Source organism: Myotis davidii, unplaced genomic scaffold (assembly GCF_000327345.1).
Source record: "Myotis davidii unplaced genomic scaffold, ASM32734v1 scaffold398, whole genome shotgun sequence".
NCBI lineage: Eukaryota > Metazoa > Chordata > Mammalia > Chiroptera > Vespertilionidae > Myotis > Myotis davidii.
In genome coordinates, this window is record NW_006290024.1 from 108,010 (window position 1) to 127,298 (window position 19,289).

A 19,289-nucleotide genomic window follows, 5' to 3' on the forward strand; every position below is an offset into this window, starting at 1 on the left:
TGCGCGCGCGTGCGCGCACCCCCCCCCACACACACACAGTCTAGATCTGATGATCTTGGGTGGGATTAGAAGAAAAGCAGACACAGAGGAGGTGACAACAGGAAAGGAAAACAGGTTGGAGGCACTACCTACATGTGACAGCCCTCCTCCTACTTTATAGCTCCTCCCCCACAGGAGCCTGAACAGCCCTAAGAAGCACTTGCAGTGTAACCCATTGTGCAGGCAGGAGAGAGATGGGCAGTGAAAGGCACAATGCCTTATCCAGGATCAGGAAGAGTAAAGAATGAGAGGTTGAGTCTGAGCTCAGGTTGGTTTCCTCAACTCTGGCACCCTGGCTGCACCCAGAGCTCCTAGAGAGCTGGGGGTGTGTTGGTGTCACTGTGTACAGATAAGGTACTTCATGCAGAAGAGGTATCTGCAGACAGCAGCCCACGGGACTATTTGTATAGCTGTCCTGAGATGAGAGGACTCAGGGAAGACAATCCCAGGTATGAGGTCACTATCCAATAAAACTTGGAACCCCCATAACCAGGCACCCACATTTTAGCCCAACAGGCAGCTCACTTGCCAAGAGGCATTTGCCAGTGCAAGATGTTCTCTTGCTGTTTTCCCAGTGATTGGTGCTCTTGCTTCGGGAGACCCCGAGTGAGAGCTTTTGGAGACGGTGGCGACATTGGTTCAACCCTCGTTCCAGACGTATCTGGCCTTGTACAAAAACATGGCCTCAAGTAACACAAGGTGGCCTGGGTCAGACCCATTCAGGCCAGGCCACCTCTGTGCACCATCCCTGTGCAGCCCACATCCCCTCCCCTTGATGTGGTGGGAAGAGGGACCTGAAGGGAGAAGCCTGGGGCAGGAACAGATTTTGGGGAAGTGAATCACCTAGAGGTCCTGCTATGTTCAGACCCCAGGACAGGGCAGGCAGGTGGAGATGGGCTTCCAGAAGGTCCCTTATCTGTGCCAATGACAATCCTAACCCTCTGGCTGTCAGACATTTTCCTCTGCAGAGGAGGTCTGAGTTCATCACACTGTGTGTGTGTGTGTCGGCAGTGGAGGGACACAGGGGTAACAGAACCAGCAAAACAGGGCTCTGAGGCTTTCCCCCTGGTGACTGGGAACTGTCTTCACAGCGCCCCACACAGGAGAACAGAGAGGAGCTGAAAGATGGGGTCCTCAATTCCATCCCCCTGCAGGAGGCACAGGAGCCCCATACATGCTCCAGCGAGCAGCATGGCCCCCGGTGCAGGTGCTGAGGTGACCCAGACTCCAGGACCCCATGCAGTCAAAGGGGTCCCTGGGTTCCAGAAGCTGCCCTGTTATTCCCTCAAGCTCCCTCCCAGATTCCAATTTCCAAAGTAATCTGGATCTCTATCTCCTCCTCCCAACCCACTCTCACTGTCCGTCATCTATCAGATGCGATGCAAAGTCACTGCCCACAAAGTTTTAGGAATATCAGAAGAGAGACTTTGTACCATTTCACCTCATGCTCAGTCAAGTGTATTTTTGCATTTTTCTACAAACGCTCCCTTTTTCACGCCCATCTCTAAGTGTCCACGTCAGCCTGACAATCCTTACACACCTTCTCCCACTCTTACACACCATCATGATCAGTAGGGATGCTTTTCCCAAAAGGACATGGGGCTCAAGGTACCAAGTCTCTTGCTTTGCCCTTTGCTGCCCCAAGGACCACATCCCTGTGGTCCCTCCAGGTCAGGAGCTGGGGCCTCCCTGGGATGCACAACATACCGACAGGGGGACCTGTTATCAGGGCTGGCGATCCAACTGTTCACCGCTGTGGGATCTGGACATGATCCGCTCCTGTGCCATGTCAAGGGTGCTGCCCTGGACACCCCACTTGTCCTAATATCCAGACCCTCCCACCCCTGGAAAAACCTCTGTGTTTCCATCTCAGAATGGGATGTTCTGTCAGAAATCCCAGGGTTGACATTGTTAACACCAGGAGGTGATGTCCATTCTCTGCTACGAAAATGACTAAGATACTAATGTGCCTCATCATAACTCACCCCCAAGTCGATTACGCCAAGAACCTTTTCTCTTGTCCATGTAGAAAACATGAAAACCTGTGAAGAATTTTTCAGAGTTTCTCTGAGCCAAAGTGTAAACAATTGCGCTGAAGCAAAATCTCAACTGAATGAGAATGTAATGCTCCAGAGAATGGCAGCTTTGCACCTTGATTTATACATTACACTCAAAAGAGGAGACTTGTGTGGGTTGCATGAAATCCATTGGTGATAGATTAGGGAGGCAGGAGAAATCAAAGCAGGGAATCTCTGGGGTTGGATAAAAGGTAAAATGATAGACACACACTTCTTTTACATAGGTGAGAGCAGGATAGTTAACAGTCAACAATGAACTCAATGACAATGAGCGGAATTGTGGTCTTTGCAGAATGGTGCCTGTGCTTTGAGTGTTCTGAAAGAAGGAAAATTACTTTGACATTACAAAAATATGTTGCTATAGATTCAAAAAGACAATAGACAAGCTCAGTTAAGGTAAAGATTGACCTTTGTCAGGGAAGATGACAGCCTGGGACATGACTACGCACCATACACTGCTTTTACAAGTAGTTTAAAAAACACTTTAATTTCGGATCATCCTTTGTGGTTACTTTAGGTCTCTGAGTTTGCAAGGCCGCCAGGTTAGCATGTGGTCTCTGTGATCACTCTTGCCCCACCTCCAGCTACCAATCCCTGAGTGCTTGGGGTTCAGTCTGAGCTGTAGCCCCCAACCCACCTGGCAGTTTATGAGCTGACCCAATGCTATGTGCCCCCTCTGTCCCAACACAGGGTGGAAATAAGGCCTGCGGCTGCAGGCCTGGACAGCATGCCCGCTGCACTCAACACTCAGGTGCCGATGAACATCTTTGCTACCTGGGAGGTGGACTGCTCCAGCCCCACCTGTGTGCCTAGGCAGTGCAGCCTCACCTTAAACAAGCTGCTGATCTACATGGAGCTGGAGAAGGAGGTCAGGGGTGTGGTCATCAGTGTGAAGATCCAGGGCTCCAACACCATCTTGAGGTCTGATGAGATTCTGCTGCCCCCCAGTGGTCAAGTGAAGACAGACCTGGTGCTGACCTTCTCCCTGCAGTACCCCCACTCCCTCAAGAGGAAAGACAACACCTTACAGATCCTGCTGCAGCAGAAGCAGCGCCTTATAAACGAGACCCTGGGGGGATATAAGACGCTCGCCATGGGCAATATCAACATGGCTGAGTTGATGCTGCGACCCCTCCAGGGTGGCCAGATGCTGAGCCTCAATAGCACCATCACGGAGACATCTGCCCATGTGGCTGAGGTCAGCATCTCCCCCTTGTCCAGCCAGCCCATGGAAGTGGAGGACAGCACCTGGCAGGCTGGCCCCAAAGCAAGTCCAGCTTTAGTTACTCTGATCATCAGGCTAGCCATGATCCCAGGCTCAGGTAGGACCAAGAGGAGGAGGATTTTGACTTTGGGGAGTCCAAAAAGCAGCCCCAAGGAGTAGGAAGTATGCCACCCATGACAAGGGAACAATATGCCATCAAGAAAGTTGGGGCGTGGCTGCACAAGGCGCAAGTGTGGAAGGAAGAACTGAGCCTGGAGCAGGAGTCTTGGGAGAATGTCACCGAGGAGGACGATGACCTCAATGTGCTGTATGATTCGATTGAGAACTTTAGCGACAGTGGCTCATGAGAGTGTCCTCACTTCCCAAAATCTCTGTCTCAGGCCATTCTAGGAATACCTATGTTACCCCAGCTCTGAGGGAGATCTAGAGCATCCACAGTGCCCGAAGCCAGAAGGAGCGGCCAAATCCAACCAATGTGACAGGATGAGATGCTAGAAAGCAGCGGGCATATCACCAACCCGAGTCTCTCCTCATCCCCTCCCCCAGATCCTCTGGGCAGCAGGTGGTCTGTTGGGGCTGGAGCACATCCCAGAAAGAGAGACAAGTGGCACAGCCACATAAAGGCAGGTCAACAGCCTGGACAAAAAGCACTGTCCTGACTGACTGAGCCAGCTGCAGATCCCCAGGATGACAGTGTATGATCACCTAAACTGCATCCTCATCTCTGACAACTAGCTGCCGAGAACACCCTCTCCTCAATGCCTCTGACTGGCAGGGGCAGTTTCTGGCTGAGTCCTGCAGCAACACATGCTGACGAGGTGTGCACCTGCTCCAAGCCTGAGGTCCAGGCAGCCTTCAGTACCATCATCTGGAGGATACAGAGACACTGTCTCTACAATTCCCAGCCCTCAAAGCCTGTAGAGATCCTGGTGGCAAGGCCACAGCACTACTGCAGCGCTGTGCTACAGGTCTTCCTGGAGCTGCTGCCTACAACCTGCCCCCTTAGTTGGGCTACATGTACTTTCTGGTCACCCTGCTCGGTTCCCATCCCGTGACCTGGTACCTGGGTGCCTTGGAAATCTCCTACAACAACTTCTTTCAGGACCTGCCCAGGCAGGACCTGTTCTCCAGGGAGGCCGGCCAGAGGGCTGTGCAGGACACACTGGACATCCTTTTGAGAACCACACAGTACATCACAGGGGCCAATTGTGTCCACCAACTGTCCATCATGGAGGCCATACTTACCTACAAACAGAAGAGCCCCAATGAAAAGTCCTTGAACATCATTTCCTTTGTGGTGTTGGTGGGACTTGGAATAGTGGGACCATTCTGGGTCACATCAGGAGACTGAGATTAGGAGGCCCCCGTGGGGTCTAGTGTGCTGTCATCCACCCCACCATACAGGTCTGTGGCAAACAAGGAGGCTTCACTGACCCTATTCTCTTCCCCATCTGTGAGTGGAGGCCTGTCCTGCTCCAGCCAGGGTTTTGGTGCTGAGCTAATGAGCCTGCAGGTGGATTAGTGGACAGCAGCCCAACCCATAGACAGAAAGAGAGACTCTGCGAACAAATCCCAGGCTACCGCCAACCACACCCTCAAGTGCACCTAACAGTCTCTCCAGATCAGCAAGCTGCCAGACAGGGGTGAGGCTGCAGCCACGTCCACCATGTCCATGACAGTGGTCACCAAGGAGAGGAACAACAGGGTGATGTGTTTTCCCAAGAAAACCAAAGACAAAGATGTGAAGTACCAAAGCCAGTGTCTGGAGGGCATCTGCCATCCGATCTGCAGGGCCAACCATGCACAGAACATGCTGTGGGTCCTTGTCGACGGCCTGGAGTGGGACAACATGAATTTGCCACGTCAAGCACTTCCCCACCCACCTCTTCGGGTGCTCCAATCCCACCTGCTATCCCTGTCTGTCCCCTGCCCTTCCCCGGCCCTGGCCAAGCCCTGAAGGACCAGATGCTTCTCTCTTCACTTTCCATTTTGGTACAGAGACAGACCCTGGAAACACAAAGCGTAAACTTTTCAGTGTGAAGGTGCTCACAACCTGGAAACTAATGTGGTGGCACCCACAGGGAGCTCCCAACGGCTCTGCTTATTACCCAGAATGCTCTGGTGAGTGAGAGGTCAGGCAGACAGTGTTGAGATGCACAATCATTGAAGCAGAAGCCTAGGACCCCAAAACCCTCCTTGAGAAAGGTTCTCACCATCCAGACCTGCCCTTCCTGGAAGCCAGGATTCTTCCTCCTGTGGAGTCAGCTCCAGTGTGTGCCCGACTCAGCGCTGTGTTATAAAGGCCGATGGCTGGCCTCCCATTGGGGCATCCTCACAGAACATGGAGGCTTGTCAGCCCAGCCCTGCGCCTCAGTTGCCCACCAGCCAAGTGTCTCCAGCACCACCCTCTCCTTGTATCCAATAAACTCCATCCTCACAAGGCAAAACAGAAAAGAATAAACAAAAGACCAGTATGGTACCCTCCACCCAGGCACACTGACTGGACAAACTGGACAAATACCAGGTGCCCACCTTCCTGAGAAGGGACCTCTCTTTTCTCCCCACCTTTCTGTGTTGTTATAGAGAATTTGCTACCATCCAGCCAGTGTGGTACCAACTATTCACCAGGTGAGCACCTCTCTCTGACAGTCACCCGTTTGCCACAAGTTTTCAGGTCACTGCATCTCTCTGAGTGTTTGTTCCTCTGAATATGGGGAAATGGAGTCCCAATTGGGTTATTGTAGAGACTCAGTGGGGTCCTCCCTGGAAAGTGCTCTCTGGGTGACTGGACAGTGCAGAGGTGTGCCAGAGGGACAGTGCAGAGGTTGAGCCAATTGGTCATTTTCTCTTCCTGTTGAGGAAGCCTCTGCCCAATTTGTGATTCCTCAGGGCCTTGGGCTAAGCTCTTTTCTCATGTCATAAAGAGATTGCAGACTCCATGAGGGGTTCCTATCCTGGTTGAAGTCAGAACAGAAAGCCCACGGGTGAGCAGTGGGGCCCAGACTCACCCAGCTATCTGAGAGGGCTGGTTTGGGCTCCTTCATTCACCAAATATATCAGAAGCCCTGCCAGGTACAGACACATCTCTAGGCACTGACCATAATCCAGTGCTCAGAGCAGACCCCAAGCCTACACTTCAGAGCTTCTTTCTACTCAGGGGCGAGTCATTCACACTAGGCTTCACAGGATCACAGTTTCCACAGGACAGTTGATTTGACATCCTACTGGCCTCTGCTATCTATGGCTGCATCCTCTCTTATTGGGAAGAGGAAGGAGGACATCTGTTCTAGCAGAAAATGTGAGTTGGCTTTGGATCACAGCCATGAGGGGAGTATCAAAACTGTGACTTCAATGTGCTGGCAGAATCCTGTATTCCACACCAGGTGGGATTTCTGCAAGAGGGCACAGGTCTGAGGGCTTCCCCCCAAAAAATGACAGGAGTTAGAGAGTTATTCATGTGGATTTGGGTGGTGTGGGTAAGTGGAGAGGTCAGTGTACAGAGTGAAACATTCAGAAAATTCATATCCTTTGCTCCTAATGCCAGCCCTCACTATACCCCTATCCAGGGACCCTGTCCACTAATCTGGTAGAACCTTCTTAGTGACAGCTTGGCAGGTGTACCCCACCCTGTGGGAGTTGAGTTTCAGTGGGAGGTGAAGCACCCCACAGGGCAGCTAGTGAATTAGGCAGCATGTAGGTGTAGGAGCCAAAATCTGAGTGATAGAAAGACTCTGGGAAGCCAGGGATGGAGATGGAGTCCATTTGTTCTCTCTTTGGTCAGATATTTCTGGAGGACCTACTGTGTGCCAATGAGTGACATGAACAGGGTGGACAGCAGCCCTACCTATCCTCACGGAGTTGACATTTGGGTCAGAGGGTCATGGGAGGGGACAGGGACACAGAGCATGTCAGGTTCTCCTGGAAAAGAGGACAGGTGGTTCCCTCATGGATCCAGAGCTGTCAATTAGGAGGGCTTTCTGCCAGCCCCTTCTTGAACAGGGTCATCTCTGCCAGGACTGCCAGACTGAAGGTGAACAAGGAGGAGGTCCAGCTTCTGGATGGGCAGAGCAGGGGCAAGGACCCCAGGCTCTCTGTGTGGTGCTCTGGGAGGGCCCTATGGAAGGAAAGGCCAGGCCTCAGTCTCTCCCACCCATCTATCTCTCTCCCCAGGACAATCTCCTGCATCCTGGGCATCTGACTGGACCAGCACCTCCAGAATTAACCAGCCTGATGATGCTGTTGGCTTCCCTTGCGTTCAACTTTTGATTTGCTGACCGGTAAAACCAGGCCCATCGTCTCCATTCACAGCTGGAAAACCTGAGCCCACTGAGGCAAAGACAGAGAAGGAGGAGGAGGAGGAGGCTTCTGGGGGGTGGTGTGGGTGAGGGGGCTGGCATGCGGCAGTGCCACACAGAGAAGAGCTCTCAGAGGCTGGGATTAGACAGGAGCACAGAGTAGGTCAGTCAGTGCCCATGGCTTACAGTCTGGAGGACTTCCTGGGGTCTGGTCATGAACTGAGATTTCAAAGATGGATATGGGAGTTTCCCTGCCTTGGGAGGTGCACAGAAGGCAGTCATGGTGGTTGTTAGGTCGGAGAGAGCCCAGGATCGAATACATGCAGACATGTGACGAGATAATGGACTCCCCCTGCCATTTCTGGCAGATCAGCGTGCCAGACACAGATACAGGCTTCTCCCTGAATCCACAATGACCCTCACACAGATCCTGACTCATTCCTGAATACCTGGCTGACCCCTGCAGCAGAAACTTCCTCAACTGAATACATCAGCTCATGTCCCCACCCCTCACCCAAACACAGTATAAAAAAAGCACCCCCCTCCCTGTTGTTGTGAATCCAAGTGCCCTGTCCTTGGGGTATGTGGGTCTCCCGGGGACACAGAATAAACTTTCCTTCCTTCCTTTCTTTTCTGATTCACTCGACTATTTCTTATGCCGCCTCCTGAGCCAACTAACCTAACAGTGGTGACATGCTCTCTTTCTGGATCTACAGAAACAGCTCCAGAGCAAGATCAAGAAACACCTAAAGAGGAAACGCCAAGTCTAGTGCCCTCTCTAGAGCCAAAGTAGGCTCCAGGCACAGCTGTCACTGAACTTCCAGACGTGGAACCACCTGTGGCTTATGAGCCACTGGCCTCATCTCCTTTGAGGCTTGTGGTCCCAGGTCCTGGGCCACAACATGTGTCAGCTGCTATGGCAGGAGGGCTTTTCCTCCCTGATAACAGCAATATAAAAAATTTTTTGTTTATCTTACACATACTTCGAATTTTAGTGTATTTTTCTTACATGATTGAGTAAAAGAATACTTATTTAAAATAAAATTTATTTAAAATAAATTTAAATTATATAAATTTTAAGTCTATGATCCCCCAAAGTGTAAATTCCAAATTCAAGTACATTCACAATTTTTCACAACTGTCACATCACATCACAAACACACTCTAGTTCTGGAACATTTTCAGAACCCACAACCTAGGTATGTGCCCTGACCAGGAATCAAACCTGCCACCTTCTAGTGTATGAAATGACTGTCCAACCAACTGATGAGGCACCCTGTCCAGGCCAAGAGAGAACAATATTTTCATTTGAATTTTTCATTCTGGTTTATATTGCAATTGGATACCTTTTCACATACTATTTGGCCTGTTTCTTGTTTTGGAATTTCAGTTAGAGGGCTTTTGCCCTCTTTCCCATTGGATTGTTAGGAAATCTCAGTTGTTATGGATATGAACTTTTTGACATGTAACTTGCAAATGGTTTCTCTAGCTTGCCATTGTCTCCACTTGCCGTGTGTTTTGCCAAGGAAATGCATTACATTTTGATGTGGTCAAATCTGTCTTCTCTTATGCTTTTTGATTTTGTTTCTCACTTTGAGGGGAAAGGATGTTTTCTGTCTTATCTGGAAGATAGGCCAGGTTGTATTGTGCTAACAGAGCCCTAAACCTCAGTGGTTTGCAGCAGCAAAGGTTAGTTTCATAGTCATGTGACTTCAAGGAACTGATGGATTTCAAAAGGGTTCCTTTTTTCAGATTGTTCACCTGTTCTTAATTTTTTATTGTGAGGATGAAAGTAAGGACTTCCAACTACTTATATGTCAGAGTGGAAACCAGAAGTCAACGTTTTATTTGACAATGGCCTGTAGTGGACATGACCTCTATTTCCCCCTATTCTTACAGCTGCCCGTTTCCACATCCAGGTGGTTCTGGGGAGTGTGGTTCAGGGCCCTGGAGTGGAAGTATCAGCACATCTTACTGGTCTGTTGCCTTTTGGATCAAATGCTTTTTCAGTGGTTGTATGTTTTTTCACTTTATACAAGTGACCAGAAAAAAATTCTGGATGTTCTCAATTAAATTAGAGCAGTCAGAGAGTGAAAGAGACAGAGCAGTCAGCCAGTAGTAGCGGGGAGCCAGCAGTCTGAAGGGTCTTGGGTTTGATTCCAGTAAAGGCTTATACCTTGGTTGCAGGCTAGATCCTTGGCCCTAGTCTGGGAAGAGCAGTAGTCAACCAGTCGATTTCTCTCTCACATCGATGTATCTCTCTCTGTCTGCCCCTCTCCCTTCCATTCTCTCTAAAAATCAATGGAAACTTATCTTTGGATGAGGAATAACAACAACAACAACAACAACAATTTAGTGCGAAGAATGGCACTGCCACTTGCATTAAAACCTCAGGCATGTTAGCTGAGCTCTTTAAGGCTTGCTCTTTTCATGTGGAAAATGAGTACAAGGATAAAATTAAGTAAAAAAGTGCTTAACATAAAGAATTGGCACGTGGTGGACACTCAGTATATATGTTCCATTACTTTATAAATACATATGTATGTAAACAATCATCAAGTGGAAATGCAAAGTGTAACATCAACAAAACAATCTAAAGCATTAAGATGTTAACAGGAATTGCCCAGGGCCTTCCAACACTTTATTTCTCCATTTAATCATAAGTGGATGGACTTACTAAGTTCTAGATAGAAAGATAAAATATTGCAAAGGCGCATATTCCATGAATTAATCTAAAATTTCCTTCTTTGATGTAAAAATCATAACAGAATTTTGGGGAACCAAAAACTATTCCAAATTTTATCTAAAAATAAATATGCAAACAAATCAGGAAACAGTTGAAAAGAATATAAGAAGGGGACTTGCTCTGTCAAGTAGAAAGGACTCTCAAGTAGTGCTGCCCTGGTGCTGGAGTGAGCAGGTCATGGGAGCTGGGCAGCGACATCAGGAATAGGGCCGAGCACATGTGGGACTGAGTGGATCATTATGGGGCCCTTTAGGAATAAATAGGACTGGGGCAGCTGTTTATTGAGGTGGTGCTCAACCTTGGCTGCACATTAGAATCACCTGGGAACCTTTTTAAAATCCTAATTTCTGGGCCTCATCCTCTGGAAATTCTGTTTCTTTGTTATGGGTTGGGGCCACAACATTAATAACAAAGAAACAGAATTTTCGGAGGATGAGGTCCAGAAATCAGGATGTTAAAAAGATTCTCAGGTGATTCTAATGTGCAGCTAAGTTTGAGAACCACTGATTTAGGGGAACATATTAGATCAGTATTTCAGATCTCACCAAAAACATTTAAAATGATTTTAAGATGAATACATTTTACTGCGCCTTTTTTTTTCTTTTGAAAGTCTAATGCAGGTGGAATGAAAAATTTGAAAACAAAAATTGAGAGAATATGAATAGACTCTATTTAATTTTATGATGGAGAGATAGATCTAACACTTTCCACATGTTGATTTTTTGGGGGGGAGATGAGATGTAAAGGAGGAAAAAGGTCAGTCCTATGAAGTCCTGAGCAAAGAGCTTTGCAGAGAGAGAGGTGTGTGTGCAAAGGCCCTGAGGTGGGAAAGAGCTCCCTGGGTTTTAGGAATGAAATATAGGCCAGGGTGGCTGGAGTAAAGAGGAGAGTGAGACAGGAAGTTGTGCAGAGCAAGGGGTCCAGAGCTTGCAGAGTCTTGTTCAGGTTGTAAGATCTATTCCAGGTGCAATGAGGAGTTTTAGAGGATTTTAAGTGAAAGATTTTAAGTGAAAGATATTTAGCAACTATCTTTCTATTTGTATTTTACAAAGATATTTTAATAATCAGATATGGCTGTTGCATTTTGGATCAGATGCTTTTTCAATGCCTGCCACTTTTTATTAACTTTTATAAAAATACCTTTTTAAATTTTAGAATATTCATTCCTAGGTTTAATTTTCTAAAAAGCCTACAACATCTAAGAAATGTAATTATTTTCATTTGAAATTTATTTTTAAGAATAGTTGATATACAATCTTATATGGTTACTAGAGGCCTGGTGCACAAAAATTTGTGCACTCGGAGGGAAGGGGGGGGGCTCCCTCAGCCTGGCCTGTGCCCTCTCACAGTCTGGGACCCCTCGGGAGATAATGCCCTGCTGGCTTAGGCCTGCTCCCAGGTGGCAGAGGGCAGGCCCAATCCCTAGGTTTAGCCCCTGGTCGGGCTCAGAGCAGGGCCAATTGGGGAGATGGGGCGCCTTCCCCCTGTCATGCACAGAGCAGGACCCATCAGGGGGTTGAGGAGCTCTCCCTTGTCACTCACAGAGTAGGGCCGATAGGGGAGTTGGGGCACCGCCTCCTGTCACACACAGAGCAGGGCCGATCAGGGGGTTGGTGCGCTGCCCTCTATCACCCACAGAGCAGGGCCGATCAGGGGGTTGGGGTGCCGCCACTGTCACACTCAGGGCAGGGCCGATGGGGAGGAAGGGTGTCCTGGATCAGGGTGGGGGTCCCCACTGGGGTGCCTGGCCAGCCTAGGTGAGGGGATGATGGCTGTTTGCAGCTCGTCACACCCCCTTCAGGGTGGGGGTCCCCATTGGGGTGCCTGGCCAGTCTGGGTGAGGGGCTGAGGGCTGTTTTCAGGCTGGCGGTGACTGAAGCTCCCAACTGCTCTTTTTTTCCTCTTTTTTTATTCTGGGTCAGCTTTAGTTCTGGCTTCTGCTCTGAGGCTTCTGCTGCTGAAAGCAGGTATCTGTTTTTTTGGGGTTCTATAATCGAAACAATATATCAACTCCAGCTCTGAGATCCCAGCACGCTGAAAGCAGGTTTCCGAAGTTTTGTTTAGCTTCTATATTTGTAACAATGTTTCAACTGCAGGCTCAGAGGCCTGCAGCGGCAGGTGGGGAACGTTGGTTTTCTCCATCACTGAGGCAAGCAAGCCTCATGTTAGTTTCAAGCTGCCTGGCTGCCGGCGGCCATCTTGGCTGACAGTTAATTTGCATATATCGCTGATTAGCCAATGAAAAGGGTAGCGGTCGTACGCCAATTACCATGTTTCTCTTTTATTAGATAGGATAGTGTTTCAGGTGTTTGATATTGTAATTTGACAATTTTATCAGCTCACCAGTTTTTTCTTTCTTTTTTATTAATAATAGCTACTTCATTCATATATATACATACATATATATATATATATATATATATATTGATTAAGATATTACATATGTGTCCTTATCCCCACGTTACCCCCTATCCTCCCGCTCATGACCTCCTCTCCACCACCCGTGGTCCATGTCCATTGGTTAGTCCTATATTCTTGCATATAAGTCCTTTGGTTGATCTCTACCCCTTACCCTCACCTCCCCTACCTTCCCTCCAAGGCCCGACAGTCCAATGGATGCCTCTCCGTCTCTGGATCTGACATTGTTCATCAGTTTATGTTGTTCATTATATTCCACAAATGAGTGAGATCATGTGGTATTTATCCTTCTCTGACTGGCTTATTTCACTTGGCATAATGCTCTCCAGTTCCATCCATGCTGTGGCAAATGGTAAGAATTCCTTCTTTTTTACAGCAGAGTTACACACATAGTGGAAGTGCTATAGAAGGGGGAGAATGGGTGTTAGAATTGATTAGCTTCAGGAGAGTTCAGAGATAATCTCTGAAATTTCTTATTAATTTCGGTTTTAAAGAGAATTTATCTGTGCTCCTCCTTAGAAGTTTCTAATTTCCAAATCAAGATGAGCTTCCTATTCATTCAATCAGTTTAATTTTCAGGCAGCATTTTTCTAGTGGTGATGTTTGTTTTTCTTGCCTGAGAAAAATTAATTAAGGCACCCAAAGACAACTGTATATTGGCCATTTTTCAGTTGATATTTTCTAGTTAAGTCTTCTCATTTCTGTAAAGCACTTGCAAGTCAAGGTGTTCTGTCAGGAATAGTAATGAGGGCTGGAGTCTGGGAGTTCCCAGCTGTGGAGGCACAACTTCCAATGTTAATTATAGGTGTGTGTGTGGCTCTTGTTTTTATTGTTGTTTGGTATCTGCAGTCTCTCAGCAAATTTTCTAGAGGTGTGATGTAGTGGGTTGAGGTTTGTTTCTTTATGGATTGAGCTGCATAATGCTCACTTTCCCAGAGTCTCATTCAACCCTCTTATGTGCCTCGGTTTCTCTCCCTGCTGTCTACAACAACCAAAAGGGCCACCAGTGCAGGTGGACCAAACCTGATTAGTGCTCCCCTTGAAGAGCCAGTTAGTTTAATTACAGTTGTGTGAGAATTTCTCTATGGGGCTCCTGCATATTGTGAGAACTGACCTCTGACACAGCCGCACACATCCTTACTTGTCTAAGAACACCTGAGATTCATGCGGGAAAGAGCATGTAATTTGATATTGAATTACAATATTAAGTGAAAGATTTTGACAATCAAAATCCCCTTCATCTTCTGAGATGAACAAGACCAGCTCTCATTTATACAACCCAGGTGTTAGCCCAGACTCTCAAATGGCAATTCCAATAGAAAAGTCTGTGGTCAAGTCCAGGCCCATTTTCCCTCCTGTCTCTCCTTAGCCTGGGATCTGTCAACCATTAACCTTAGTTCCCCCAACAGTATTAACAATACGGCTCAAATAAAGTCAGCGCCAAAAGCAAGGGAAGCTCCTGGGTCCAAGAGACAACTCACACAAGTTCACCGAACAGGCAGGGAGCTGGGAGGTCAATGGGCCCTTTGCTGGATGCCAGCACCAGGTGTAGGTCTGCAGAGTGGTGCTGGGTGAGCTTTTCCAAGATCCTGCTGTAGTGTGCCAAGTAAATGTCAATGTAAGAAGCATTCAAAACTGTGAACAATTGTTGAGATTTTACCTGAGCCCACCTGTCAATTGCCTTGAATCAAAATCTGAATGCATTCAAATATTGCTCTGGAGAATGGCCGTGTTCACCTTATTTTAGATATTACCATCAAAAGTGGAGATGTATGTTTGTTCTATCAAATCCGTTGGCGATAGATACACACATACTTCTTCACACAGGTGGATATAGGATAGAACAGCCAACAATGAACTTAATAATAATGAGGGGATTTGTGGTCTCCACACAGCACAGTGTGTCCAAAACAAGGAACATTCCTTTGGCATTCCAAAGCTATGTTTTTGTGGATTCTAAAAGACAATAGACAGGCTCAGTTAAGTTAAAGATTGACCATTGTTTAGAGAAGATGCCAGCCTACATGTAGCGAAACACCAAAAACTGCTTTTGATTAGAAATGTTTTAACTTCAGGACATCCTTTGTGAATACTTTAGGTCCCTGAGCTTAAAAGACCACCACCCAGGAACTCTCTGACCTAATCACAGGTTAGTGAGTGCCCACTTTTTGTGTGACCACACTCTCCTTTGATCACTTATGCCCCACCTCTTGCCACCAATCATGTCCCTCCTCTGTTCCACCACAAGAGGACAAACCATCAACGCTGAGTAGAAAAAAGGACCAGTAGGGTGCCAGCAGCTGCAGCTTCCTCACGAACTGTGGTCCAGACCATCACGTCCACGGTGCTCAAAACACAGGTACCCCAGAACTTGTTAGCTACCTGGGAGGTGGACTGCTCCAGCCCCAGCTGTGTGCCAGGTGGTGCAGTCTCACTTTAAAGAAGCTAGTGGTCTCCAAGAAGCTGATCAAGGACCTCAACTCTGTGGTGATTTCTGTGAATATTCAGGACTCCAAGGGCATCCTGAGGTCCCAAGAGATTGTGCTGCCCCGCAGTAGACCAGTGCAGACCAACCTGGTGCTGACCTTCTCCCTGCAGAACAACCACTTCCTCAAGAGAGAAGGCAATAAGCTCCAGATCATGCTGGAGCAGAGGAAGCGCTATAAGAACAGAACCGTTCTGGGCTACAAGACACTGGCCACGGGCGCCATCTCCATGGATGACATCATGCAGCAAAACCCCAAGTGTGGCCAGATGATGAGCCTCTGCAGCAGAGTCAAGGAGTCCTCCACCAAGGTGGCCGAAATCTGGATCTCCTCACTGTGCAGTCAGCCCATCAACGAGGAGGACAGTGCCATGCACAACCAGCCCCAAGGGCAAGTCCACAGGTAACTACACTGAGGGAAGGATAAGACCTCCTTTCCTGAGTTGTAGGCCAGCTACAGTGAAAAGCACAGACAGGAACTGCACAAGGATGACTTCGAGAAAAGGAAGCCAAAGAAGCTGCAGTGATCAATACAAGGAATCTTGAAGCAGAAAGTCCTGGTGCTATTTCACAGGTCCAAAGTATCAGAGAGGGACATTCGGGTTGACATGATGGGGAACCGCAGGAAAAGTGGCCCCTACATGGAGGATGATGAGATCATCTTTAGCATCCCCAGGCCCAAGCTCAGGCCATACTTCAAAGGCGTGTCAGGCTCCAGCTAGCAGATGGAGATGCAGGGAAGCCACATTGCCAGGACCAAAACAGAGCCTCTGAATCTTGCTCACATCACAGAGAATGTGTGGAGCCTGGGATGAAAACAGCTAAGTGACAGTGACAATGAATTTGTGGGCTACAGCACACCCACCAGCAAGGTGGACAAGATCCAAACCTCCTCCCTGTCCACGCCGTCCATCAACCATGAGGACAGCGCCAGACAAGCCAATCTCAAGGCTGAGTGCTCAGAGAACCACTCTAAGGGCAAGTCTGAGAACTTCCTCTCGAAGCTAGGGGCCAGCTGCAATGCCGGCCACAGGCAGGACCAGGAGGAGGATGACTTTGACGAGGGGAATCTGATTGTCAGAAGGAGCTCCATGACTCGGCAACAGAACTACCACCAGAAAGTCTTGTTATGGCTGCACACAGTCAAAGTATCAGAGGAGATCCTGGACATTGGGCAGGAAGGACTATGTGGAGCATTCCAGGGGGTGGAGGAGGACCTGGACCTCCTGTATGATATGCTGGAGAATGCCAGTGACAGTGTCCAGATATCGAGGACTATGACAGCGTCCTCAGCACCCCAACACCTCAGCTCAGGCAATACTTCAAAAGCCTGTCTAGCAGCCCAGACATGAGGGACAATCACAGTGTCCTCAGCAGCCCCAATCCCAAGCTCAGGCCATACATGGAAGGCCTGTCAGACTCCAGCTTGCCGATGGAGATGCAGGACCTCCACAGCACCAGAATCCAAAAGGAGCCTCTGAGTCTGGCCCACATGCCTGAGAACAGGAGGTCCTCAGGAGGCAAGCAGCCAAGACACAGTGACTCCCAACTTGTGGCCTACAGCACACAAATTTGTGGCTTACAGCATGCCCACCCATCAGATGAACAAGATCCTGAATGGCCACCCTGTCCAGTCAGCCCATGGATCATGATGTCGGTCACATACAGGCCAACATCAAGGCCCAAACCTTGCATAATGACTCTGCCGACATGTCTGAGAGCTTCTTCTTTCAGCAGGCAGCGAGCTAAAATGTCACCCACAGTTTATCCCAGGAGAATAACTGTAACGAAGGGAATCTTATAGTAAGAAGGAGATGCGTGACCAGGCACCAGAATTACCACCCGAGAGCTGTGGAATGCATGCTCATGGCCCAAGTGTCAGAGGAGGTCGTATCCTCACGACAGGTCCTGGACTTTCAGTATCACACTGTGGAGAGCTCCAGTGAGAGTAGTCTAGACATGGAGGGCAATATAAGTGTCCCCAGCACCCTGAAGCCCAAGCTCAGGCGATACTTTGACAGCCTTTCAAGTGATAGTGGCTCTGAATCAATGGCCCACGGAATTCGGTCCCCTGGGGAGCAGCTGGAGGACAGCCTGGAGGCAGAGTCCTCCATCTGGGGTTGGTTCACCAAGAAGCTGCCATCCATAGTGCGCTTCACCAAGTCTGTAGTCATCCCCTTCATCAGGTCCAAGGGGAAACAGGCTGGCCACTGGGGCTGCAACACAGCCCTGAATGAGTGGTTCAACGGCCTGGACAATGACAGCCCAGACCTACAGAACCAGCGGCAGATACCCAGGAAGCCCATGAGTGACCAGCCAAACAACATCCTCATTTCCCAGGACAAGCTGCCCGAGAACATCATCCTGGTCAACACTTCGGACTGGCAGGGCCAGTGCCAGTTACTTTCAGACATCCTGCAGGGGCATACACTGCCTGTGGTGTTCACTTGTTCCACAGTTGATGTCCAGAAGGCATTTAGCATCATCATCTCCTGGATGCAGAGATATTGCAACTGCAATTCCCAAGCTCTGATAGCAATATTCCCAACAACCACCTCAATAGGTGGACTACATGCGTTTTCTGGTCAACCCGCTGGGTTCCCACCCCCTGGCCAGCTACCTGGGTTCCATGGAATGTCGCTACAACAACTTCTTCCAGGACCTATACTGGTGGGAGATGTTCAACAACCTGGAGTCCCAGAACATCTTGCAGGACACACAGGACGTTTTGTCGAAAATCACTGAGTATGTGCCAACTGTGTCTACTTGCTGCCCATCCCAGAGGCCCTACTCAATGAGCAGCAGAAGCTCCCCAACGAGAAGTCCTCACAGAAGCTCATTCCCTTAGTGGGGGCAGCGAAGGTTGGAAGAGTGGATCGATCTTCAGCCATGTCAAGGGATTCAGATGATGTGGACCACTCATGCTCCAGTGTTCTTCCTGCCAGGAAGGCCTCACCCAACACACTCTCCCCTCCATCAATGAGTGGGGGCCTGTCCTCCCCTAGCCAGAGTGTCCATGCAGAGATGATGGAGCTTCAGGTGCATTACTGAATGGAAGCCCAACCAATATACACGAAGAGAATTGTGGAGAAGAAAGACCTGCCTACCGCCAAAAGCACACTCAAGTGCTTCTTCCAGTCTATCCAGGCCAGCAAGCTGCTCAGCAGTGGTGAGGCCAGAGCAACACCCACCATGTCCATGACAGTGTCACCAATGAGATGAAAAAGACGGCGCCCAAGAAAACCAAGAACGAGGATGTGGAGTCCACAAGCCAGTGCATTGAGGGCATCTGTCACCTGGTTTGCAGGGCAAAGAACCAGCAGAAAATGCTGCCAGTCGTCATTGATGGCATGGAGTGGAACGACGTGACGTTCTTCCAGCTGGCAGCCCAGTGGTCCTCTCACATCAAGCTCTTCCCCATCTGCATCTTTGGACATTTCAATTCCACATTCTAGCCCTGCCTCTCTCTCTGCCCTTCACCCTGCCCTTGCCAAGCCCAGAAGAACACAGCTGCTTTTCTGTGAACAGATCAGTTTACTACATACAAGACCTTGGAGACACCCAAAGAGAAACTGTTTTGAGTTTGAATGCACTCAGAGCCTGGAACCTAAGGGGGTTGTTTCTCACTGGGAGCTCCTAACTCCTCTGTTCAATAACCAGAACGCTCTGGTAAGTGGAAGGTCAGGAGGGCAGTGTTGAGCTGGAGAATCATGAAAGATGTGCTTTGGCCTCAGAATCCCCAGCATTCCCAGTGAAAAGGGTTATGGCTTTGAGAACCTGCCCTTCCTGGAAGCCAGGATTCTGCTTCCCTGGGGAGTCAGCTCCAGCCTGTGCCCAGACTCAGAGCTGGGTGGCAAGAGGACAAGGGCTGGCCTCTGATTGTGAGCATTCTGAGCAGAACAGGGAGGCCGGTCAGCCCAGCCCTTGGATCCAGCTGCCAATCAGCCAGCTGGTCCAGCACCACATTCTTGAGATTTCCAATGAACTTCAGCCTCACAGGGAG

At 48.9% G+C, this 19,289-nt stretch overlaps 1 protein-coding gene and 1 pseudogene across 1 annotated transcript; both read left to right on the forward strand.

Annotated features, from left to right (window-relative positions):
- The first annotated feature begins 2,844 nt into the window (after positions 1-2,844).
- Positions 2,845-5,299, forward strand: LOC102770569 (annotated as a pseudogene).
- A 156-nt stretch (positions 5,300-5,455) lies between these two features.
- Positions 5,456-18,741, forward strand: LOC102770863 (phosphofurin acidic cluster sorting protein 2-like). The gene is given in 11 exon segments (XM_015563268.1): positions 5,456-5,463; positions 7,342-7,415; positions 9,537-9,595; positions 15,131-15,218; positions 15,221-15,659; positions 16,221-16,546; positions 16,627-16,815; positions 17,313-17,812; positions 17,850-18,033; positions 18,036-18,488; positions 18,491-18,741. Coding segments are annotated over 11 exon segments (2,571 nt in total).
- The last annotated feature ends 548 nt before the right edge of the window (positions 18,742-19,289 follow it).